The 25908-nt window shown below is 39.8% G+C and overlaps 1 protein-coding gene across 1 annotated transcript in view; it reads left to right on the top strand.

Annotated features, from left to right (window-relative positions):
- The window catches only part of roraa (RAR-related orphan receptor A, paralog a), a 193940-nt gene that overhangs the window by 116692 nt on the left and 51340 nt on the right, over positions 1–25908 (top strand). Inside the window, exon 2 of the mRNA XM_041996412.1 lies at positions 15394–15423. Within this exon, the coding sequence (XP_041852346.1) occupies positions 15394–15423 (30 nt within the window). The remainder of the gene's footprint in view (positions 1–15393; positions 15424–25908) is intronic.

The following is a 25908-nucleotide window of genomic DNA, read 5'->3' as shown; positions in this document are numbered from 1 at the left end:
TAAATAAATACATTTATTGATTAATAAATGAATTAATAAAAATGTAATAATTCTATCAGTATTTTCTTTATTTTTAATTCAGTTTTTTTTAAGTGTAATTTGTTTTTTAATTAGGAGTCTGGAACATGTCTCAACACTTTTAACTTTTTTAATATTTTTGTCCACACTATTCAGTAAGAGACATTACTATCTGACGATAAGCAAGCGCAGGATCATCCAGCAGCAGCTTTGTACGTTTCACCTTCAGCCTGCTCATGAACATAGGCCATGAAACAGAAGTGAACGTTGTCTGCTCTGATCACAGCTGGAAGCTGCTCTGAGAAGACCAAGCTTCGTATGAGAGGGGTCTGCACAGCACCCTCTCCTCATTGGGAAGAGTAAACTACGTTCATTCACGTCTGTCTCCAAAAGTCTCCAATAATACAAGAAAAATTTGCTAGATTTGTTGTTAGTCGATTTAAAAAAATATGCTAAAGGGGTCTGAAAACTCGCTAAATATAGCGACAAAGTTGCTAAGCTGGAAACACTAAGGAATAATAAATTCCAATAAGACCCGCCTCTTTTCACACATAAGCCAATCACAGTGGTCGTTTGTCCCCACTCAAACACACATTGGCTGTCGTCTTCTTCGTTGGTGTTCGTCTCCTTTTCTCGTTTTATTTAGTTTGAGTCGGCAAACCAGCAGCTAATTTGCGCTTTACTATGAGCTACTGGCCTGATCGAGGGGAGCAGACGTTTGTTAGCGAGTAGATGAAACATTCACTCGCACTGTCTTACATGTTAGTCGCAAAACGCAACCATTTGGTCACAGTCTGGAGCGCTGTTCTGTGTGTATTTTGTGTTTTTGTTGGATAATTCAACTTGTTTTTATACAGTAAAGCCATATTAATGCATCAAGCAGCCACGCATTTGTGGTTTGATATCTGTTTGGATGGTTTCGCTTTATTTTGACCTTTTAATATCTTTATTGTTCTTAAAAAAAGGCACTATGAAACTTCAGCCAATATTCTCAGTGATGTGTACCCTATCGACAGCTTCATCCATCTTGCATTTTACATGTACTTTGAGCTCTCTCCAGCTAGTAAAAGCCAATCTGATGTTGACTCCTGTCTTATCTCTTGCTCTGTCCTTTCTCTTTTTCTTTTCCTATGTCTTCTTGCGTTTCTTCCTGAATCAGCCACTATGCATGTATAAAACAACCAGTGTGTTGATATCTGTTTGCTAGCATGTAATACAGCAAAACTCAACTCTGCAATGTCACACAGCCTCCCAGAAGCAAAAGTTGTGGAGTGTGGTCTTTCAACCTTGAGATGCTATTGAGAACTGATGGCTCCAGAAATGTACTTAATAAATATCACTGTGCCATCAAATGAGTCAGGAAAGCGAAATTGTAAGGTTAAAATGTTACATCGTGTGTCTTTAAAGTGTCTTTTTTTGTGTACAGTGTAAAGCTTCTGGTGTATAACAATGAAGACCGATAAAGTTAATCTTTTTCACCTGTTATTCTTGCTCTACACACCACAAGACCTAACAGGTTGTTGTTTTAAATATATTCACTCAACAGCATCCTCTAAATTACTGCCTATGCAACTAGCAGCAGGGAAAACACGGTTTATGGGCATTTCCAGATGCCAATTGTCATCAAGTGGATGGTGCATTTACACTTCTTCAGCACCAGCATGTGACATCTGTCTTTTCATTTCTAAATTTCATTAAGTCAGTGAGAGAACACTTTACCAAAATGCTGTTGGCATTTTATGATTGCATTTATAAATATCATAGTTACTTGGTTAAGATAATATTGTTACCATGAAGTGTTATATTGCAATTACCTGGTTGTATGAAAGCAAGAACATCACAGATTTAAATTCAAAGAAGTTACTAGTTGCAAATGCACACACACCTATCATCATCAGCCTCCTGCTTAACCCTCTTTTTAAATAAATTATAGCAGTATAGCTTATGTCCTTTGTGGAGATCTCTCAGGTGATATATTAGAACTGGTACTACTCATCTTTCAGTTAACTAATTTCTCCCCACTCTGCCCCAAAGTCAGAGGTTTGATCTGATGTATATTGGGATCTGCTCCAATGCCTCTCAGTCAGTTATAAAAGTTACTCTGTTGTTACCCTGTAAAGTAAAAGGGAGGTAAGTAGCATCTCTGTCTTTCTGACCATCCACACGGTCTGTGAATTGCTATGAGTAAGTGTGTCCCATCTGCCAAGCAGAAATCAATGGTTCCCCTCATGCAGCACTGGGTTTGTCTGGCTTTAATGAAAAATTAAAGGACCAATTTGCTGCAGATGACCATGATGACTAAAGGCCCATTTACGTGCATAAATAGCGACATAGGTTTCAACCATTCTCATACGTTGCCGTCTTCATACTTCCATGCGTCTTTTGTGTTGCCATGGTTGTTAGGTCAGTTCCTCCACTAGTGGGCAGTGCTAAGTTCAGAGTTCACTCCCTCGAGCCAACGTCAGTTTCAGACACCATTTTTCAGCGGTAACTCATCGTTATAAAGTTGTTAACAATAGCCCTACACCCTTGCATATCCTTTCTTCAAAAGCTCTCACAATTTCTACAGTTGCTGTCCTCATCTTTACTCTTCTGCTTTTTTTGGTCCCTTCCTCTTCTCTGGTTTGTTTATTTTGCTGGTTGCATGTCAGCTATTCTGCTCAGCACTGCCCCCCACGATTTCTGGTGATATTGCTTCATCTTCTGCATCAAGCGACAGATAGCTAAACTCCCTGAAAATAGACCAAATTGCGTATGTAACCGATGCAAGAGATGGAGGAAAATGTTTGTCCATCTGTGTATCCGTTTTCTGTGTTAAGCATAAATGTGCCTTAACGCTGTTTAAGGAAGGACCGTTGAACTCTAAATCAATAGTTTTTATTTCTCTCTCACCCTTTCGTTTACACTTTCCAGCCTCTTCTGTCTTTTTTTTTTTTTAAGTGATTGTTTGTGTGTATTGAGGCAGACAAAGTTTTCCTTTGTGCTTGTAGGTCAGTGTGTCACTGTGCCATGGCAATGATGCTTACACATTTTGACAACTTCTTCCAAAACAAACAAACAAACAAAGCAACTCTCTTCCCTCCAAAGGCCTGACACCAATAGACTGATTTGTCAAACATGAATATGGTAACGCGCTCTCATACTTGTGGTCAAGACAAATGGGAAAAATCAAATAGCATGCATCAGTTTAGGCAGTTTGCTTAGCAAAAAAGATAGAATCAGTTTGTGTGAAAATGATGCATGGTTATGAGTGAACACTCTGCACACCTTTCCACCATATTAGATTCTCATAATTGAATAAAACATGGACGTGCTCTGAACATCCCCTCAAAGGGAAATGGTAGTCACTAAAGCATAGAAGCCTGCTCAGTAAAGAATTGCAAATGAATAAATGATGAGGAACAAACGAAGTGTGGTACATGAGAACAAGAGAGTGATTTACTCTTTAACAATACTTGAAAAAGGAGGTGAAGGGTAGAACATAGATTGCAAAAGGATGGCGGTTTTGCAGGTTTGGCCCTAATAGAATTACTGAATCTGAAAGACTTTTTTGTATTTGTTTTTGTTTTTTCTAATTTGCTAAATTTACTCAAATCATAAGTAAATATTACCAGAAAAAAAAGCTATGCTGAATGCTTTCTCCAGTACCAGACACAAACACAGAGAGAAAGAGAGAGGGAGACAGAGAAAATCTGAGGTGCTATGTAAAATATCCTGAAGGTCCTTGGCAGTATTAGATAAAGGCCTGGGAGGTTAGGAAACATCAAATCAATGCATTGTAATGTGAATTGACTGCTGACTTTGATCATCTGCCTTGGGAGTGCTTTAGCATTGAGTGCTGTCACACTGGCTGGGTTAAGCAAATATGGCATGGGCTGAAATGGAGAGAGGTGGTAAGAAGGAGACAGGTTAGAGGAAGAGTGAGAAAAAGGGGGTATTTGACGCTGGGCTATCATCAGGGAGTAATGGGTGCATTAAAATTCTATGTCGCCTTGGTAAGTGGCATAGTCTAGATGTTATGCATAGTTAAACCAAATCATAGTGGAAGATAGTTAATTCATGTCAGTAGGGTGTGTTGGGCCTAATAATCAAGAGTGTGTAGCATCACCTCAGAATTTTTATTTTTTTTTTTTTTTATATACTGTAGTGGTTAAAAGAAAAAAGAACACACTGGACTCAAACGAAGAGCTAGGAGGACAGGCAATGCCTTTTACTCACCCCCCTCCAAAATGATGGGTCAGCCCCCGCTTAGTGTCACAAGCTGCTGATGCCCTAGCCCTGAAAGTGGAAATGCTCTTAAGCCTTTCTCATATAATGGAGTGGCCAGTCTAATCTTTCCCTCTCTGAGTGAAAGCAGGTAAGGAGGAGAGTTTTTTACCACAACATTCTGACCCATGCTTATGCACAGTAGCATCCAGATTACAGTGAAGCAGCTTCCTGCAGCTATACCATCTAATATGCTCAAGAGAATGCCCTCCTCACTCGCATAAAGCACATTGTGTGAGGTTTTTGTTTTTGCCTCTGCTCATCATATTTCAAATAAACCATCTTGCTGTGACAGAGGGATAATGTTTAAAAGCTTTTGATCTCATCAGTGGAATCTCTATAAATGTTTGTCCACTTTATCCGTGGAAAACAAAATATAGAAACATGGCAAAGTGAGAGAGATGAGCAGCAGAAGCTCAGATGAAGAGCCCAACAGAAGAAAAAAACAAAACAAAAAAACCATAGTACAGTTAAATCACTGTGACAAAGAAAATATGAGGTAGAGGGAGATTCCTTGAGTCAAGCAGGAGCAGCAAAGAGAAGCCCAAAACCTCTGTCACAGTATGAAAAGAATAGCAAGACGACCCGTAGGTATTGGGCTGCTAGGTGCATCTCCTAACAAGCTGACTGTTCAAAGGCTTTTTAGTGCTCTAGAGAACATGAAAGGCATGTTTAAAAATTTAAAAGCCCGATCTGTTCCAGTGCTATGGAGCGGCAAAGGGAAGCAGATTTTTACGTCGCCATAATTCCCTAGTTGCTTGCTTTGTAAATTAATTAAGATGTTTATGACAGCTGCTTGCACCTAATGGAATGCTTATAGAGTATGCTATTAATTATTACTGCTGGCCATGGCTGCAAGCTTTTATATTGCTGAGAATGTATGGCTGCGGTTGCTGTATAGATATGGTACATCACACCAGTCTTGACTTTAGTATTGCACTCCTTGTATCATTAGGCTGTCATATGTTGGAGATGCCTGTTATCTCAGTGGGTCCATTTGTAGATTCTGTTTTCTCTGCATGTTACTGATCAGGCGCATTACAGGCAGACATCTGTATAAAAATGATAAAAAGATAGAAAAAAACAAATAAATGTATGTATTAAATTGTTTAATATTCCAAAAACTTACTGGACTGCATCCGCAATTAGTGCTGGTCTAATAGGATTGTCTTTCTCCCACTAAACACACAAATAGTGCATCCAGTTACTCATCCAGTTATTTGTGTAGAGCATTTGTACCATGAACTGTAACTGACCCCATAAGCCTAAAGGAAATTCAGCAGTTTTCTTCCTGCTGCTAACTTTACTTCAGAGTGAGAGAGTTTGTAGGTACTCAATAAGAAATAAAGAGAAGATAGCCCAACTGCCATACCTGAGTGTGCAAACACTAGTATATCTAATTATAGTATCTTTTGAAATGATTTCATGACAGGTTCTTTGTCTAATAATATTATGTAATGGTTTAAGAATAAACCCATTGACAGCAGGAAGGTACATTTGAAAGCAAATGAAAAATGCTAATTATGTGTGATTTTTAACCCATTCCGATCTAAGGATATGCTTAAAAAGCATTTGGAAAATTAAAGGTTGCCAGAAAATACTTTATTTGTCATCCTCTGAATAAACTATGTGAAAACAAAAGCCATTTGAGTAGTAAAACTCATATTGTAAATAATTGTGTTAGGTCTAACGGGTTAAATAATTACTTTATACAGTATGCTTGTTGTTACCTAACATAATGTTAGTCACTGTTTGAGATAGTATTAAGACTGTTATATTATATTATTATATTTTGAGCATAAATATTTTGCCAAAGCAAAGTTTCTCAAAGACTCCCCTTTGAGTGCTGTAATCTGAGCTTCTCTGTTCAATGTTCAGCCAGTTGAGCTAAATGTGCATGTTAATGCATGTGAGTCAGGCAAATATCAACTGTTTTTGCTGGAAGAATTGTGTGTATTTAAAATAAAATCATTATAATACTTACTTTTAGTGGACTTTTTTTCCTCCAAGTTTTTATGTATCATTGCTCCAAATTGTTCTTGGTTCATCAGACTTTCCTCCAATCTTTTCTTTTTTAAATTACTAGATACTGTAGCCAAGAATGAATGAATGAATATTTTACTAAAACAAAGAGAATAATATCTTTCCTTGACAGAAATAAGCATAAATAGTAAATGAGGAGGGCACTTGAAGACCCTCTTTTTCCATTTTAGAATATTTTCATTCCCTTGCAAAATATAATTGATTCTTTTTTGCCTCTCTTCTACTTCTCCATTAGGTCTGTAGAATTTGGTTTGCCGTATTTTTTGCACAGTCTTACTGACAAACAGACAAAATAAAGCATGTAAACATAACTCAGGTCTCAAGGTGATGGAGCAACAAATGCAACTTATCAAGATACCTTACGGGCAGACTTTATTTTAAAGGAGTAATACTTCAAAAACGTTGGAAATCACAGATATATGCATATCCTATATCATCTTTTAAATTAGGAGCACACAGACTTCAGGAGTTTATCTGCTGCCTGTTTACATTGTTAATTGAAAGTAGCTCAATCTAATCCTCCAGACAGGTGCTTCCTGTGGCATAAAGTTACCCAGGAGTCAATGGGACAAATAAATAACACAACACAGCTCCCTCATTACACCGTGTGAGGTAGATTTTGATCCCTCTATCTCTGAAGAAGAGCGGCATCATGTCTCTGCTTTGCAGAGCTTTATCCAGTGTTATCCTCCGATTACATTTACATAGAGAATGCAGCTGGGAGGGAGAAGGCAACAAATTGAAGCACACTTCACCTGCACCACATGGGGCAATGTGTGAAATGTGTATTAAGTCTTTCATCTACCTCTTTATCTGCTACACATGGGTTATCCTTGTGTGTAAAGTCCTCTGTTGTGTAAGCTTTGAAAAAGGGGGTGGAAACTGTGATCTGTGTTCTATTAATCATAGTCCAGCTCCATGACTGTCCCGTTATCGTGCTTGTGTGTAATTACAGGGTATTTGTGCTTTAAGCATGGCACGTCCATCTGGAAATGGAGGAGTGGCTCCGCTGATGAACTCCCTGCTAATAGGACTACCTTTGATCTAGATAGAGCATGGAGAGCTTACAGAACTTGCAGGTTTTAATTATGAAATACATGAAAAATAAATGCTGCGCTAAGTGCCGACCATGACTGCGGTGAATCGCAGTAGCAGTGCAGTTGCTAGTTTGCCTCTGCCTTTCTTTTCCTTATGTCTTCCAGTGCCTCAAATACCTTAATCCCCATCTCTCTGACTCAGTTCGTTACTGCAGGGAAGCAAAAAAGACAAGTCCATGATATTAATTAGTGGATTGACAGACATGTAATTCATCTCCGAGGAAGTTTTCATTACATGCGAGGCTTCAGAGGGGCAGTTTGGCTTATTGGCAAGTGCTTAGACTAGACTTAATGGGGCTGCAGTTCCCTCCCTTTTGAGCAATTATAGCCAAGTCCTTATCAGCAGAGCCACAAGTCCACTGTTGTGGGACCTTGACTTCCACCACACTCTCATAGAGTGATCCTTCCCTACAGACCCTTGTTCATTAGACAAGTGTTCTGTACTGTACTTTCCTCGATGAGACATGAGACTGAATGAGTGATGGTAATGAAAGGTTTCCTGTGTATTTCTGACTCAGCCTTTATGGAACTGATATTAGCCAACATTAGTTTGTCATAAAGGCTATTGTCCTCTCTCCCCCTGGATGATTATAAAAGCAGTCCTATGTGTACAATCTATTGACTGACCGGGGCTTTTATGGTTACAAATTGTCACTAACTGTCAGAGCACATATAAACTCAGCTATTCTAATCCTATCTTTTACAACTGCTATCCCTAAGATGATGTAAAAGTTTGGACGGGGGATTTTGAATAAACAAATCTTGAACAATGCCTTGTCTCTTAAGATGAAAAATGAAAGCAATCTGTGGCTTCCTGATGTAGGTGGCCTGTGAATCATCCTTTGCACGCAGGCATTGAAACCAAACAGAGAAAAACAAATCAAGAGAAAACATGCAATTTCAAGCAAGCTGCAGCTCTGAGATGATCCTAATTCAACTGCAGTATGGTGGATATCATGAATATTTAAATTCTCCCTTTCTCCATTGGCCAAGTGTAGAGCTCTTACAACCCATTATTGTAAAAATTGCATAACTACAGTGTTTGCCCCAGGAGCTGCAGATAATTGTATCTCCTCTTTAGATTTTAACCTGTGAAGGGCTAAGCTATTGTAATGTGAATAGAAATTATTTTCTCTTGGGGAATGGTACTGTTGTGTACTACAAAGGCAAAGTACTCTTTAACTTGAACACTGTAATGTTAGGATGGTGCTCTATGTATACATTGTATAAAGAGAAATGCAGAAAAGTCTAGAGAATGCTATCATATCTAATTGCACCATTTGAAATAAATGACTTTGAGTTTAAATCACTAAATCTTTCTATAATAGGGTGTAAACACAGTCCGTGGTGGTCTGTTAGTCCTGTTCAGTGTTACACTCTAACAGTAAAATAAGCCAAGGTAGTCTGCAGAATGTGGTTTGTCCTTATTTACGGTGCAGACTGTAAAGCTATTGGGTTTCATGTGTGGTTGAGGCTGGATCATCTGAAGATTACTGCTGGGCTGGGAACCACCTGCACAGAGAGTACACAAAGGCCTGGCTGTGCTCATGGCCTGTCTTTGACCATCGCCCAGGGCCTTCCTGCATCATATCAGGTCCTCTGGGACCAGCTCGCACTCAGAGGAGAATTACTGTATAATACAGCTTGAGCCAGGATCAGAGTGAACAACATGAGAGTAGCAGAAAGCCAACCATTCTGGCTTTTCACCTGCAATACTGCACTTAATCACATCACAGTTTATCTGAGTGAATCGCCTCAGAGGACACTGTCATGTTCTTAGACATCCCAGATGTTTTTGGCTGCACAAAGGTGAAGCAGTCATAAATGTTTTTACAGCAGTGAAATAAATTCCCCCTGTTAGACCGGTCATTAAATGTTGGGCTGATGCCATGATGGATTTTTGACTGAGTCATTTATAAGCTATCAGCTAAGTGAACATGTGCATCAGTGTCTTACCAATAACAATAGCAGTTATTGCAGCGTTCCCTGTGGTACAATTAAAATTCCGTCAGAGTCTTCACTCTGCCTTCCAGCCATGCCTGCTGTTTTTTGGCCCTCCTGGGCCACATCAATTCCTCTGCTGCAATGTATAATTCACGAGCCACCAAACAGCGCGGAGGACTCACCTGGAGACTCACAGGCCCAGCAATGCAGAACTGCATCAGGGATATGTTGTACATGAGCCTGAGAGACATTTGTAGGGGTCGAGGTGCATGTGGCATGGAGCCTCAAGACATCCAGGGCTTCTCTGATCTCAGGGTCACCCTGATAATGTTGCTTTTCCAGTGGGACCCACCACCTTCTTTCTTCTCTTAGTATTGCATAGATTCTTTTATTTTTTCCTGACCTTTCTACTTTCGTCTTCTGAAAGACAGTTGTGGTGTCCTCTAAAACTAATTTGGATGTATATCTTCTATTTGCAGACAATTCCATAGCGATGCATTGAAGTAACCTGTGGAGCCTCACAGTGGTTGCTTTTAGTTAAAACCAATTAGAAATGACCAGAAATAACAGCGCCTGGAGACAAAGAAGTCATTTTTCTTTGAGCTTCCCCAGAGAGTTGGCCTCTCCATGGATTAAATGTTTTAGTATATTAGGGGGCAGCTGATTAGAATCATTGTACTTTTTTAATCATTAAATTTTTGCATGTATAGTTTATAGCTGTATAATAGCTAAAAAAGCTAAGTGTGTCACAGAAAAGGAAGGATTGTTTAAATGACTTTGTGTATGAAACTTGGTCTTCACAAAGAGGTCCTCAGATCAGCTCAGCCATTATATCTTATAACTTTTGGTGAGTTGAGCATCAAAATGTTGAATCTTTACATGGTGAAAGTATTTTGTACTTTGTTTTCTGCTTCATTTGCTTTCAAAACCTGAATTTGAACAACACCTGGAATATAGTGCCTAAACAAATGGAACTCTTTTCTCTAGAGGGTTTTGATGACCAGAGAGAAAAATGTGTTGTTTTTTTTGTTTTGTTTTGTTTTTTATGATTATTTTCCTTATGAATGTGGTTGCAGTTGTTAGGCAGTCAAGTACTGGCAGTGAAAAGATGGACTGCTCATTTGGCAGCATATATCATTTCAACAACCTCAGGAGTGGGATAAAATTAATAGTCCCATACAACTACCATCATTAAGACAATAAGGAAACCTTCTATTATTGTGTGATTTTTTTTCTTCTAGAAGAGGCCTTATTAACTAATTAACTGTGGAAAGTGGGTACTATTAGCATTCCCAAAGCCTATGCTATTGACCCGTAACTCCAGTGGGTGTCTAGCCAGTCCCTCACTGGACCCACACTGGCTTTTCCTGCAACTGGGTCTGTTGCACCGACTGTGTCCTTGTGTGCGGTGGGCGTGCAGTGGTGGCATGTGGAGCAGGCAGCAGGAAGCGAGCCTCCCTGTCTCCCCAGACTGAACAGTGAATGAGGATAAGTGAGGAGCGCCAGTCAATGAATCAAGCAGCAGGAAGGGAGCAGCCAGGGGGGGAGTGTGATGTCCCCACGGGAGAGGCCTCGCATTAGGAACTTCCTCGTCTGTGTGTTTCTGGCACAGGTTAAATGGATCGCTCCCATTAGCGCGCTGAGAGGACAGCTCCATTATATGAAGGAGACTGTAACTTTGAATGTCACGGTGCAACAACCCCAGAGCACGCATCGTCTACCAGGGAGGCAGGGTGACAATAACCATCCATGATAATCATTCCCTGTCAGGCTTTAAGGAACCTGAAATTATGACGTACAGCCTCCCGTCCGCCTCAGACTTCATTACAGTGCTGTCACTTTGAGCCGTCTGCGATGGCACCGTACTTCACAGCTGGCTGCAGCACTGAGGCTGCCAAACCTCAGACTCACTCTTCTACACTCTAAGTGGCATGTTTACAGGATGTGTACCCCCCTGCAGATAAATGTGGTGGAGGCTGACCACAAGTCGCCTGCACAGTAACTGTCTTTCTCTACATCTCATGAGAATATTTGCTGAGTTGTTTTCAGACGCAAGAGCTAATATGACTGATCAAAAGCCATACATTGGCAACTATCCCTCCTTCCATTGTGACAAATGTTAATGAAGAAATTAGAATTCTTCTTCACTGTCATATAGGCTTGTCTTTTAGCTTTGATTTCAATTAATGCCCACAATACAGAGATGTTTACCAAAGGCAAGCCTCAAGCTGTAAGCATGTTTATGGCAGCTTGTTTGTCAGCCAAGGAGAGCTTCACCTCCAGACTGACCTCTGAACCTGCCATCCAGTGGAGAAGACAGAAGCTGGCAGGCATTGCCAATGTCAGTGCCCAGAGCAGGCTCCTTCTTTCTCACCGCCTGACTCATTCATTGGCTTTGTGGCCCCTTCTCCTTGCCACCTCCAATCACAGGGCCCTGAATGACATGTAGAGGGTGAAGTGGGTCCACTTGCCACCCCCACTGCTTCTTCTAGCCTGCATAGCAACAGGCTGGGGGAGATTTTCCTACTGTAAAATGTAGTAATGGTTTTATCTTTTTACCTTAGAACATAAAAAAAATTATGCTATGTCCTGCCTAAAGGTGTTTGGGATTTAGTGGGTGGAAGAAGAAGAGCAGTTGGTGCAGCCTTCAAAATACACACCCTGACTTAATAAAAGCAAGTTCTGCTTTGTTAACTTTTTTTAACATTTCATGCATGTTTTTTTTGTTGTTTTCTTACCTCTTTTCCCATGCATTTTATGCACTTAATTACAAATCCACTGTAGAGAAGCTTTGGTGCCACCACAGAAATGTTACAGTAATTTTTAACTGTTCCCTGTAGCATTTGAAAGGGGACAGACACCTACAATGAAGCATAGGGATATTTCAAACCCACCGCTGCAAAGTGCAGAGCTATGGATTGCATATAGTAATACATTAACAAAAAAAAGGCCACAGCAGGAAGTACTATAGACCAAAAAAGAGGCAGAAAACAACTCCTGAATAATTTAAATACTGCAGGTTTTGAAAGAAATTTGCAAGTTTTCACAAGGTAGAAAATTAATTTAGTATTCAGGCCCTAAGGATAAACACAATATTTTGTAAGTAAAATTAAAAAAAAGTCCACAGTCCTGCAAACAAAACAGTTTGTTTGTGCTTAACATTCCCCAGGGTACTGTACCTTTACAGTTATTAACCCTCTTTACGTACACTTGACTTCATGAAGCAGACAGATTGAATATTTGTGCCACAGTGGGGCAAAAGATAATTTGTTTGTACACACAAAGTAATCAAGGTGCAGGAATAGTCCCAAAAAAGGTACACATGCTTTGTTGTTTCAGCTGCGCCCTAGCAGGAAAGCCTGTGTATTAGGCTGTGTATCTGCTTGTACCTTAAGGTTATTAGAAGTACATTCATATACCCTTAGTTGTCAGTGATGACATTGTAGTTTTAAAATTAAACAAAGGTCCACAGTAATTACTTTTAAGATTATTTCTCTAACTTACTGGTTGTGTTTTTAACAAAGTAAAGAAATGGGGCCTATGAATATCAGAATTTCAGTTAAATGTGTTTAATGCTCTTACAAGGAAATGTTTTTTCATAAGACTACAATAATCAGTCATCCTACATCTTTCATGTAAAGCTGAAAACTAAGTGTAACAGGGTCTTATGAATAGCTTATTTATTGACTTTGACAGGGTAGGAACAAGTACCAGAAGTGTGGTCTTCGTGGCTAACCTTGGCATATATGCATATGCTGTACACACCCTCACACAAACTGTCTCTTGTTTCTTCTGTGGTAAAAATGTCACAAAACAAGACACTCCTTTAAGATCTCTGGTCAGAGATAAACACATTTGCACAAATCTCAACATTTCACATGAAGACATAAGCAAACAGGTTTTATTTCTAAGATTTCGTGTTAATTAAAAAGCAAAAGTGAATTTAAGTCAATTGTTTGTTTGCACTGTGTAATATGAATATTTAAAAAGATGTCTTTTTTTCATGTGCCTGCATGAGGTCTGATAAAAATCCTGGATAAACCTGCCTTTTTTTAATCTCTCTATTACTTTCTATTACTATTTCAATTTTTTACTCTCTATTTTCCACAAAGTGCACAGCTGAGGTCAAAGAAGTTGTTTACCCATCAAAACAGAGACCCAGTTAACTGCCTCATGCAGTCTTTTAAGGGGTCCTGTCTTGCATCACCTTGGCGCTGCTAGTCTTTAATGGCCATCAGTTCATTCTGACTTACTTGTTTTTTGATTGAAATGTTGAATTAAGACTGGATTATAGTTTATTTTCTCCTTGCATAATGTCACAGTTGGACTGAACAGAAGCTTTTTTTTGCCCTGAGCACTGGAACAACGCTAGAGCTACATCACAGACTGCCAGCCCCTAGGTAACTGTTTTCCCTGTTTCTGCTCAGCGGAGTTGATATCATTTATGGCTTTCTTTGTGTGTGTCTATAGGAGACTGAGGGGCTTATTTGTTTTCCCCCTCGTTGCTCTTTGACTCGCTTCCCCTCAAACGTGTCTGAAACATTGTTATCTGTGGCCAGACGCCTTTTTCACAGAGAGTTATTGAATCATGTCAACTTTCTATCCCCTGAGTTTCAAATGCAAGCTGTAGAAAAATTAGCCATTGCTTCCGCATGACAAGTGGGATCTATTAGTGTGTTCTCGTCCTGCAAAGCACGAGCATCCAATGGGCCGCAGGGGACCCCAGCTGGCTGTGGGTTTGCCCACACCAGGCTCCTGGGGCATTAGACCAATATTGCAAAACAGAAGTAGAAGCCAGAGCCACAGCAAAATCCAAAGTGGCGGATTTGATGGGGTGACACCTGAAGGGGTGACGACAGGCATAATAAGGGAAGGCAGTGCAGCTCTGTCTCAGCCACGTCTGACTCACATTGGTCAGATGGCTACATGCTCACATTGTAGATCATCCTATGTGTTCTTTCAAATCCAGACCTGTGTAAACTAGCTATTTAAACTCAGCTTTGTCTTAAAAATGGTTATTTGACACAAATTATTATCTTTAGATGCTTGGCCAAAATGTGAAAGAAAGTGGTTAACGCACACACACACACACACATATACAGTCACGTACATACAATCTCAACATACTTGGACCACATTTTATCTCAAGAACAAGTTCAGACTCTATGGAAAAAACAAATTAATTAATGAAATGTAGTTTTGAATTCAGATGTAGTTGTTTATTTTAGTTTATTTATTTTTTGGATATAAAAGTAACCACAATTTGGGGCACAAGGATGGATATATATACATATATATATCTATATATATATATAGATATATATATATATGTATGTGTGTGTGTGTGTGTGTGTATAAGGGCCTATTACCTTTTTAATGAAAAACTCCTTCTCAAAGTGACTACTGAAACACTAATCAAAATGCATGGACTGAATAATTTCAAAACTGTACATACAGTTATGTACAAAACAAGTTTAAAACTTCCTTCATTCTATATTAGCAACTGCAAGCATAGATCTTTGTATAAAAAATTACATTTACAATTTGATTTCATTGGTGTTATGTTCATTTTGGTTTAAACTGTGGGGTATTTGTGTCTTAAAATCTTATTTTTTCCCCAACTCTGCCTGATTTCACTGACACTACCTTTTCAGACAGAGGATTAACAGTGAGGTCAAAGTGCTTTCATGCCCCTCGAGGCCCCAGTCTTAGTCATGTGCTCAGGCCCACTCAGTGTGACTTTTCAATACATTAGCATTCCAAATGCTGTTTGTTTTTGGTTTAAAATTTCAGTCATTGCCTGCAGAGAATAGAGTTTCAGCTACATTGTCACAGATGCTAATAAAGCATGGCTGGAAGTTAGACAGTCACCTAAGTGACCTTGCTCATTCGCGGTCTGTTGAATCACAGAGTTTTCTTTTTCATAGTGATCATCATAGCCAGCAGAACTCAATGTAAAATAAGGTTTATGTTCCTTTTTTATTTGTTTCTGTGTTTTTAATGTGTGTTTGTTTTCTCTTTGCAGGTATCTCAGTAACAAAGAAGACACATACTTGTGAGTACAAACATTTCTTTAAATTCCACCATAGAAGTCAGTCAGAAATTATAATTGTAAGCCAAGTCTTATAATTAATGTGGTAAAACACCTCTTATCCTTTATATACACAGGAGATATCATATTTGTATCTCAGTTGTGTCTTTTTTTCCATCTTTGCCTGCAAACATACTTTTGCCTGACTAGAACTGTAATAACTCAGCACCTTCCATTAGATCTGTGCCATCCACCCTCGCTTTATTTTTTTATTTCTCAATTTCCATACTGGAGAGAATATGATGATAACCCCAGAGAGGAAATTAAAATGCTATGCAGTCTTGTGACTGCTACATAATCATGCACATTTGAAGCAGGCAGTGTGGTGAAACATTTCTTTGTTTTCTGCAAGGCCTTGCAGCTGAACAACACGGATGTGGTGTTATGTGGTGGTTTGTAACCTCTGAGGCAGCACTAACTACCAGAGTTTGTATTCTTCAATACAGATCATATCACTAGAATTGAAAGATACAGATAGAGTATGTGACACGTCTCAGATGTAAGATGCAAGTATTCTTTATGCACTAAAGTAAACTGTAGTTCTCAGCCTTTCAATCTCACTCTGCGTGTTAAGAATTGATGAGCAGCCAAACCTGGAAAAATCAATGATCTCCAAGAGATTTGTACTGTATTTTGACACATGTACAAAGCAATCGAAAAGGCATGTAAAAACGCTTTTGTGCACTATTCTGCTGTTTGTGCGGCTGTAACTATATGTGTGTTCATCCCTCTCTGTGTGAATGGAAGAAACTAGCCCTGAAGGCTATTCTTTTGCTCTGATCACTCTGATGAAACTTGTGGAGAGGGAAGGCCAGAGGGCTTTTCTGTAAGAGTGGTCTGAGTGTTTTAGATTGTGAGAGGCTGCATCCCCCTGTAAAACACCCTGGTTCTTTGTTACATCAGACACCAGCGCAAAGGATGTGATCTTCAATGCTATAGACAGCTCTACCTTACTCAAACAACCACATCAAAACACCAGCATGATTGTGTGTTAAACTATTTGCTTGTCTGGAGGGGCCTTGGTATATTTCTTTATATTAATGTGTGTTTGTTTCAGGATATCTTTAAGGTAGACAGAAATCCTTTGACCTGTAATCCACCGTCCCACTATCTTAATTAGTGCGACTTAAAGCACCTCTGCACAGAAAGTGGGCTCAAATCAAAGAGCATGATTTACGAGTCTTGGGTTTAAAGCTCTGGGCAGAAACTGGACTACGCTGTCTCATTTTAGTTAGAAATATTCAAATCTGGTTCATGTGAGGAAATCAAAGTAAAACCCCTTAACAAGTAGTTGATTGCTGTGCCTCATAGACAGGAAGCGGCTGCAGAGCCTTGACAGAACTGTGTGCACATGAAGTAGTTCAAGGGCCAGTTAATGGTCATTGAGATTGTGAGGGGAAGATCTTTTTCCAGAAAAGCCTGGTGATTATATAGCTGGTGGAGTAATAATGAGGGAGATGTCTCTGCCCCACATGGTTATAGCCAGCCTGTAGATCTATTTCTGTTCTTGGAGTGAAAACATTGGCTTCCCTGTTACACCAGTCCACACTACCACTCGTAATATGAGCTTGGCTGTATTGCATGTATGTGTGTGCAAGTATGTTAGTTTCTGTGTGTGTGTGTGTGTTTAGTTTAGGAGGTCTTCCCAGTCCAACCCAGACCACAGGGATGGGCTGTGTCTGACTAACTCCCCACTCTGCCTGAGTGATCAAACTGCTGGAAGCTCCCCTCCATGCCAGTCCCCTCATCAATATAAATTACAGGGGCAGCTGTTCACTGGCAGACTCCTCTCCTTTCCTCTCTTCCATCTACCCAAATTCACTAATCATTGAGCCATCAGAAGGTGAAGTTTTTTTAGATGAAAACGGATACTTATATCATTGCGCCAATGGCTGTGATGTCCACTCCTTTTTCAGTCTTCACATAGATTTATTGTCTAAGCACCCCTCAGACACACTCTCTTTTCTTTATCTGTGTACTCTTCTTTCTTCACCAGACGGGGCAGCCCCTTGCCAGCATGGCCTCCTGCCACAAGGCTGTAATTCTCAGCAAGAAGTCAGCTGTGGTTGCCCTGTACATGTCCTTGGCAGTTTTACAAACATTTTGTTATAAGGACTTTTAGAAGCATTTGGTGTTTTGTGTCAAACATCCCATGCCAGTAGAGACATGAGAGTGAGAATTTTTTTTTTTTTTGACATTTTTTTAGCAGTAATTAGGTTTGACTGTGGACTCCACATTTGTAGTGTCACCTTCTTTCACCTCATCAGGACTGTGTTTCTGTGAGATGAATTTTTGTTTGGACCAGTGGCGAGGGTTAGTGTGGAGCAAAGGCTCAGATACAGCAACTGATTATGCTGAGATTAGACGTCTCACCTCTAATCTACAATCAGCAGTCTGGGATCCTGTCTCACAGCTCGTATTGCAGAGGCCTTGAAAGCAAACACACACACACACACACACAGGTCATGTAGCCAGAATATTCAAGCAGTGCAGGTCTCCTGAATACTCAAGACAGTGAGAGGTTATCATCTCACTGTCTTGCCATCATCAATTTGAATTTGCTATCTTTCTGGTAGTTTAAATGGAAGTCTAGCTTTAAGTGGCTGCTCCATGTATGGAGGACAGAGTTCCTCAAAGCCGCTGGCCCAGGTTTGAATCTTGGCTTTGTGCCCTTTGCTGCATGTCACCACATTTCTCTGATCCCTTTCTGTCTAAAAGAAAAGTCAGCGGAGCCCGAAAATGAATAAAATTGAAAAACCAGATGTAAAAAAAGGTGTAATGCACATTTTTTACTGCACCATGTCTAGCATGTCATTCTATTAAATTTCATTGCATTCACACATGTTGGAATTTTTATTCCACTCTCCTGTATTACTGTGTAGAAAGAGTTGTGTGTGACTAGATTTGGAATAGAGTGGCCAGAGGGAGGCAGTAGTACAAATGTAACTGTGGGAAAAGAGAAAAGCAGACAGACTAGGTTTCCTCTCTTCAGTCTGCAAATGAATTTTAGACAGTCCCGATCTTTTTCCAACCTATATTTATCTCCATTGTGGTGACAGCCGTCTTACACTGATTGAGAAACATGGTCTTGCTCCTGCATCTTCATTTATTTGCTAGCAGCTTGTATTGAGTTTCTCTCATCAGTGACGTGCACTCACATACTAATAGTACAACCAATCTGTTTCAAAAGAACCAGATGATTTAGATTCTTCTGTGCTGCAGTAGAAAAATCAGTGCAGAGTTACAGATGAATTATAGTGCTCATTGACATCAGTTCAAAGTTAAAATGCCAGACTTCATGTCTTTGTTTATTGGAACGTTTCTCCTTTTTGTCCTTCTGTAAAGCTAGTCTGGTATTTGACTTTGAAAATTTGCTAACAGCAAATTATTATTATCTTAATCTTAATTATACTCTTTGTGTTCACTTCACAATATGACAACTTTTAGCATGTGAAAGCATCTTCTTAAACATTAAAGACAATATATCATGCTTTTTTTGGTTTCTTTTTGTGTGTTACGTATCTTTTTCGAAGCATATTCAAGGTCAAATTTAGCAAATTTACTAAACACAAACTCCACAGCAAATATAGTAGTTACTCACTCTGGAAGAGTCACTGCTCCTTAACTGCCTTTATTGCCTCGTTTTTTGTTCAGGTTTTCCTTCTTTCGCTTCTCTACATGACCATGAGACATATTTGCATAAATCTGTCTTTGTTGCTACCTTTTCTCAAGCTGAAAATGGGCAGTTGTTTTTTCGTCAACCACTTTTTACCACTGATAGGAGACTGGACCTTATGAGAGGTGGACCTGAAAGAGATGTAAGCTGAAAAAAAGCTTTTCAGACAGAGGGTGAAAGAGATATAATAGCAATGTACAATATGAGAAATAAAGAGTTTAATTTACATTAAAACATGTCAGTCTTTATTCAGTTGGACTCCAAACATAAATTATGAATTTTAATAAGCATAATATGGGCTATTTAAATGACATGGCACAGGCGGCTCTGATGTTTTGAGTTGTACATTGTTATTGCATTGGCTCAGCGAGTTTTCAGTTAATCAAACATGAGATATGTGGTGCTTAATAGTGCTGTACATTGCCAATTTAGGAGAATAATATGTCCCAGTTGCTGTCTAATTTTGCTTGGCAACAGGCGCACTCCTGTGGAATCGCCCGGGGCAGTGTGAGTTGTCTCTGCATAGCTCAGTGTTCCATGCTCAGTGGTTGTTTGAAGGTATTTCATCACATTGTTGCCTTGATTCAGCTCTGTGGGGATTTGTTAGTTGCACTCATGTGGGAAGTGCATCCAGAACATTGTTAAGCTAGGGCTGATAATGAAGATCAGCCAGCCAGAGTCCCCTGAGCTGCACGGAGTGAGATAGTCTAGTGAGACGCATGGCACAGACATAGCGGAGCAGTACACACAGACACAAAGGAATCATCAGCACAAAACTTACCACGCTGAACCATGCTGTGGTGTGTTGAGAATAAAAAAATAAATAAATAAAAATAACACACAATGCAAGACTACATACTCCACAGCAGATTAATATCAGATATATTGCACGCTGTTGTTTTAAAAAAATGTTCTAAGTTTGTAAAATTGCCATTATGTTATTTTAATGTTAGTTCTTGCAGCCATTTTAATGTTGATGTTTTTTTGCTGGAACTGAAAATGATAATGGCCTCACATATAACCTCTCTGTCTGTGAAAAGTTATTTGATTCTCAGCATGGTACTAGAACTGGTTGTTTCCTCTTCTCTTGGAGCAACACTGGATGTTTAAATTGAAGAAATCTTTTTTTTTTTTTTTCCTTCTTTCTGTCCTGTAGGTTATGTTTCATTTTACTCTATTTGTTTGTTCAACAAAAGAAGTATTTTCTTTTTGGACGCTTTGGTTTAATCTATAATAAATGGCTTTTTTTTTTTTTCTTGTTTTTTCCTTTTTTTTTTTTTTTTTTTTGAAATGGGTCAGTGTAATCACAGCAGTGAGGGATGGACAGTCACTGTAAAAGGGAAATCAATAGAGCTATCTATTTGTCATAAACCAGGCCAGCATGATTTTTCTCCATTTTTTCTCTCTTGCCATGTCTTTTCCTCTCCAACTCAATATGGCAAGTCCTCATTTTTCAGTAAAAGCATTATGTCTGGCATTTTGGAAAATTGCAAATGGCCTTTGTACATACACTTTCTTTGCATAAGTTTGTGGGACCAAAGACTTTTCCTTTTAACACCTCCCAGGGGCCCTGGGTGTTTTAGGAGGGAGTAGTGAGGGGAACTCTACGGGTGCAAGACAGGTTTTTGTCAGCGCTGCTTTTGTTGACTCTTAATCTGGTTCTTCTCTGGGTGCCGGCTCTTTTAGAGAATTTGAGTTAGTGCAAAGAGAAACCTCTTCAGCATTTCCCTACATACTCTCTTTTGTGTCTCATTCAAAACTGAAAGACTCTGTTGTCAAACCAGAAAACGGGAGTAAGTGACATATGACAAGGACACAATGCTTGGATGGGCCAGCCAAAGTAACTGGCCCCATCTGCTGTGGGCGATTTCTCTTATGCCGGCTGTCTGCCGATGCCTCAGGTGAAAGGGGCCGGGGAGCAAGGGCTGTTCTGAGACGTCGGCTGCTGCCAGGCGAAGCAGTTGGCATGGCTGGGAGGGCACGGCCAGCCTCACGGTCGCTGCGCCACACAGTCGGCTAACATTTGCACGGGCGCAAGTTATCCGTCTCTCATCAGGTTTCTGATGCCTCATCCTTGTCCCATGGTGTGCACACATTCAGCACAGGACAAGAGTGTCAGCATGTAATGAAGGGTTTGATTCATGGAGGGCGACAGAGGCGGAGGTCATGGAGCTCCTCCAGATATGATCCTGACTGATGCTGATGGGGCAGCTTTAAAATGGGTTTCATTATTATCAGCCATAGCACCTTCATCAGGTTCCTCTGAACTAATTACAACACCAGCATGATCCAAATCTTTCGAGACAAATGACAAAACATTTCATTTTTCCTAGATAATTTCCTTGAAACTTTTTTTAATAGATGAGCTTTATAAAATAACATTCTTGAAGTCTAAGCAATATTTTGCATATCAGTAATAATCGTTACAGTGCAACAAAGAAACAAGTGCAAACTGCTTTATAATCAAATATGCTCTGAAATGGAGTTAGATAATTTGAGGTGAGGATTGTATCTTTCTGACAAACAATGTCATTCTGTTCATAAACAAAAAAAAAAGAAGTTGCACATACAAAAAAGAAAGCAGACAAGCTCACAAAAGCTTCCGTTGATATTTTACATTGACATTTGTGCTGATCGCATTGGGCCCATTTTGTTGAATCTGCTTTATTAGAGGAATGCTGTTTTTTCTGCATTGCTATTAATTTGTGTTTCTGTGGGTGTGCAGAGCGAGAACAGAGAGATGTGGTTAACCCATTGTGAAGTTAGCTGTCATCATTAAGATTCTGCAGATAACAGGCATGCGGATTTCTACTGCTCAGCATTATAGGATCCCAGACATCAAAGGCAGGTTTTCATTCTACAGTGTCTGCAGCACAGTGAAGGGAGAAAAAAAAGAATAACAGGTAAGGAGATTTGGAGTGAGGAAAATAAAGGAGACTGGGAAAAGAGAGAAAGCATGTATACTGAGTAACCTGGAGTCAGGTGACACAATGCTTTATAATGTGTTTGATGACACAGAGGGTCCCACCTCCATATTTAATTGGCGTCCACTCTGATTAATCGGCACAACCCTTAATAACACCACCGCTGGCTGCAGGTTGGTTCATGCTAAAGAGCAAGTTCATTTCTCAATGTGGCCATTAAGGCACGGGTCTGCGTAACTAAAAACAATTTACTTTTGTTGCTCTATATACACACACATCATTTCTTTTTTTCACTTTTTCCTGTAACAACATATTTAGCTTATACTGTCATGCCCCCTCCTTTCATATCATATCAATATCAAAGTACTGCCAATAATATTTGGCTTTTGTACAAATTTTTGTAATACTATTTTCACCACTATTACACAGATATTACAATGAAGTTCCCCTTAATTCCGATTACTTTCGCTTTCAGCATGGTGCCATTATGCTTGTGCCATTACATCAGAGAGAGCTGTTCTACAGTGAGTGTATTGAATGTACAAGAGCGAGAAATATGCTGTTCTCCAGTATTGTGCTGGATTACAGAATCAAGGTCGACTCACAAGACACAGAGCAGCATTATCCCTTAATCCTGTGTTTTGGTTTCAAATAGCCTTTTTACACCTAATCTTCACAAGTAAAATGACAAACATGAATACTGAGGTAGGTATTTAAACGTGCATTACCTGCAATGTTAAGGTCAAAGGCTTATGCTGACTTAAAGTGGCTCTATATTTTGTAAAAGAACAGACAATCTTGTTGTTTTTGTGCGGCTGCATTAGAGAGGACTTGGGAGTCTTGTGATGAAATTCCCTCAGGCGGTTTCAGATGGATGAGTCTGGGAACTTTTCATCCAAACTATGATTCATAACTTGTTTGTTTTTCCACTCTTTATTTTCTTTGTAGATGCTATAAAATTGTGAATGACGATAGCTACCACCCCTCCTTTACTTTTGCTGTACTTGGAAGACAAACTCCACTGAGTCAACAGATAATGTGAGGTAAACGCTTACACCACCAAGGCTGCGTCCACCCTTGACCAAGCTGTTCTCAGCATGTCCGTCAGGCTCAGCTGTGGCAGAGCTGGAGGAAACTTAAAGGTGCTGTGAAAGACTAAAAGTGGGCCAGCCGCTGCTGCCTCCTGTTGACCTACCTTGTTCGGAGGGTCCAGGTACAGACTGATGACAGGACTCCTCCTCAGCGGACCACATTACTAATGTGTGAGGGTGCAAGAGGAACACATCCAGTGATGAATCACTCCCCTGCACCCATGGCATCCTCATAAGTCAACGGTAAAAGTGTTGAGAGCACGCTCAGTAAAGAGATCCTTCGTCCCGTCCACCACAGAGGAACTCCATCCAGACCTGGTGAAGGAGGGGAAAGGGGGGGAGGCTAAGTGGTACACATCATGCATAGCCTGAAGATCTCCCTCAATCTTGAGGAAAACATTAGCCCCTTTGGTGGGTCATTTTTTTTTTCTTCTTTCTTGCTTTTTTTAAGCTCAGACAACTTAGGAAATTTAACTTTTATGCTTGAACAGAGCTAATAAATTAATGTGTTGATCAAGAATTCCTCAATGGACCAACTACTTTACCTGAAGTCACAGAGAGAATGTTAAATATGTGTTAGTTTTAGCTAAAACTGTTTTCTTCTGAGGGTTCCTGCACTGAGCAGGCACAGGAAAAAGTACCACCTCATTATTCACTTTGGAGGTTTTGGAGTTAGGATAATTGTCAAACTGCTAAGCCCACAACCAGAGAAAATACCACTTCCTTTTCTTTCTTTCTTTCTTTCTTTCTTTGATGCAAATCTGCATGTTTTTCTGTTGTCTTCTTCCCTTCTAGCCTTAAGCCAGAAGGTTAAACTATTTTAGTTTACACGCATACCTCCCCCCAGAGCTGATGTCAAGCTATACCGGTGATGGTGGGGGAGTGTGTAACTTTGATGCTAGGTGATACATCACACACACCAGGGGGTCTCCATGGTATGCTCCTCAATAATGAAGTTCATTCGTTAACTTCTCCCTCAAAGGCCAAGTTCCCCCGCTGCCCTTTTCAACAGCCATTGCAACTCTTACCAGAGTCACCCTACTAACAAAAAAAAAAGACATACAATCATGCTTTTCCCCCTGACAGGCTCAGTGGTTGCCTTTGCGGAGCATGAAGAATAAGCAGGTCCATTACCAATCCTTCATGCCTGGTTATAGCCATAATTATCACAGGGAAATGACCTGCTCTGTTTGGTTTGCCATAGAGGGGCTGCGCCTTCCTAATCACCTCCTCCTTCCCTCCTATCGTCCTCATGCCATGGAGATGGAGCTGGTTTTAGGGGGAGCCTTGCCAGTTCATTAGAATTCACAGGGTTCCACCTCCCTGCCTAGCCAAGCTAAGCCTCTCACACAGGCTGCCATGCCTGCGATAATCTCCTCTCCTCGTTCCCTTTCGCTCCTTCTCTCTCTATCCGCCTATCCGTTTCCTTTCTGTCCCCAAGGGCAGCTTCACACAAAAGAGATGCAGTGCAATTCATTGTTAAATCTGATTTCTATTGATCTATTGAAAAAATTGTTCCGTGAGGTAAACTATATGATGTTACTGGAGCAGTGCCAATAAGTGCTCTTTACCACTGCCTTTACATCTGATAAACCACATAGATAAACAGTTTTTTTTTTCCCCAGGCAATTCAATGACAGTCTTTATTCAGTAACTATGTGTTTGAGATGCAGATTATTTTTTTTTTCAATGCAACATCCAGTTCCACTGGGCAGATTATAAACTCTTTTGTTGTTGCTGATTTGCCCAGAAACAGGAAGAAATGGCTCGGCTTATTTCATCGCTAAGAAACAGTAACAACTGAACTGTCACAAAATATTATTGTGACTGAAAACAAGCAGTATATGGTCATCACCTTACTCATGCCATCAAGAGATCACATAGGTCTCCCTTTAATGATGTGAGGTCTGGTCATGCCTCCAAGACTTAGCAGCAGTGGAGACATGAGGTCTTGTATTACTTTTTCTTTGTTTTTATCATGACAAAAACATGATGATTCAATTGAGTTGGAGATACCGGAGATTGATTTTTACATTTGCCTTAAAAATATATTTAAATTCAGGTCTATAAATAACCGTTGGCTGTAAAACAAAAGGCTATAGCCTTGTCAACTATTCACTATAAGTGCTGTTATGTTGATTCTGATTATATGACAGTTGACAGGTGTGCACCTCACCTATGTAGGAATGATGTGCTTTTATATCTCTTCCTTTTGGCCCTACTATTCTATAAATATTGTGTATGTGTGTATGTGTATTTAGTGACAGAGAAAGAGAGAGTAGAGATGATCTGGCCCTGGGGCTGTTGTGCATATAAAGGATGAAGGACAGTGTATGCAGCCATTAATCTGTAGACTGTGTACAAGTATGGAAATTGTTAAAGGTGTTATGATTTTTTACACCTTGCACTGCTTCATAGAAAATCAGTTCGTGTAGCTACAACATGCTGGCACAGCAGTGGTGTGCAGAATGTTTTTTAAACTTTCCCTGTTTTTATTTAAACATGTCTTTAAATGCAATCCACTGCAGTGCTCTGGACAGAGCCCAGAAGTGTCCTTTATTTTCAATGAAATAGATATTTCCTTTGTTGTCTGTGTGATTTATTGAAGTCTTCCCACAAGTGGAAGCCCCCAGGAAACTGCCTGAAATGGCCCTAAATTGGTTTATGATTGTGTAGTGTGGGTCGGGGCTGTTATGGTTCTGATATTATGCCCTCCACTGCTTGGCATCTATTTTAAATTGATCTGTATTGTTTTCAT

The sequence above is a fragment of the Melanotaenia boesemani genome, chromosome 10, assembly GCF_017639745.1.
Source record: "Melanotaenia boesemani isolate fMelBoe1 chromosome 10, fMelBoe1.pri, whole genome shotgun sequence".
Lineage (NCBI taxonomy): Eukaryota > Metazoa > Chordata > Actinopteri > Atheriniformes > Melanotaeniidae > Melanotaenia > Melanotaenia boesemani.
Note: the sequence above shows the minus strand (reverse complement) of the source record. Positions and strands in the feature narration are given on the sequence as shown.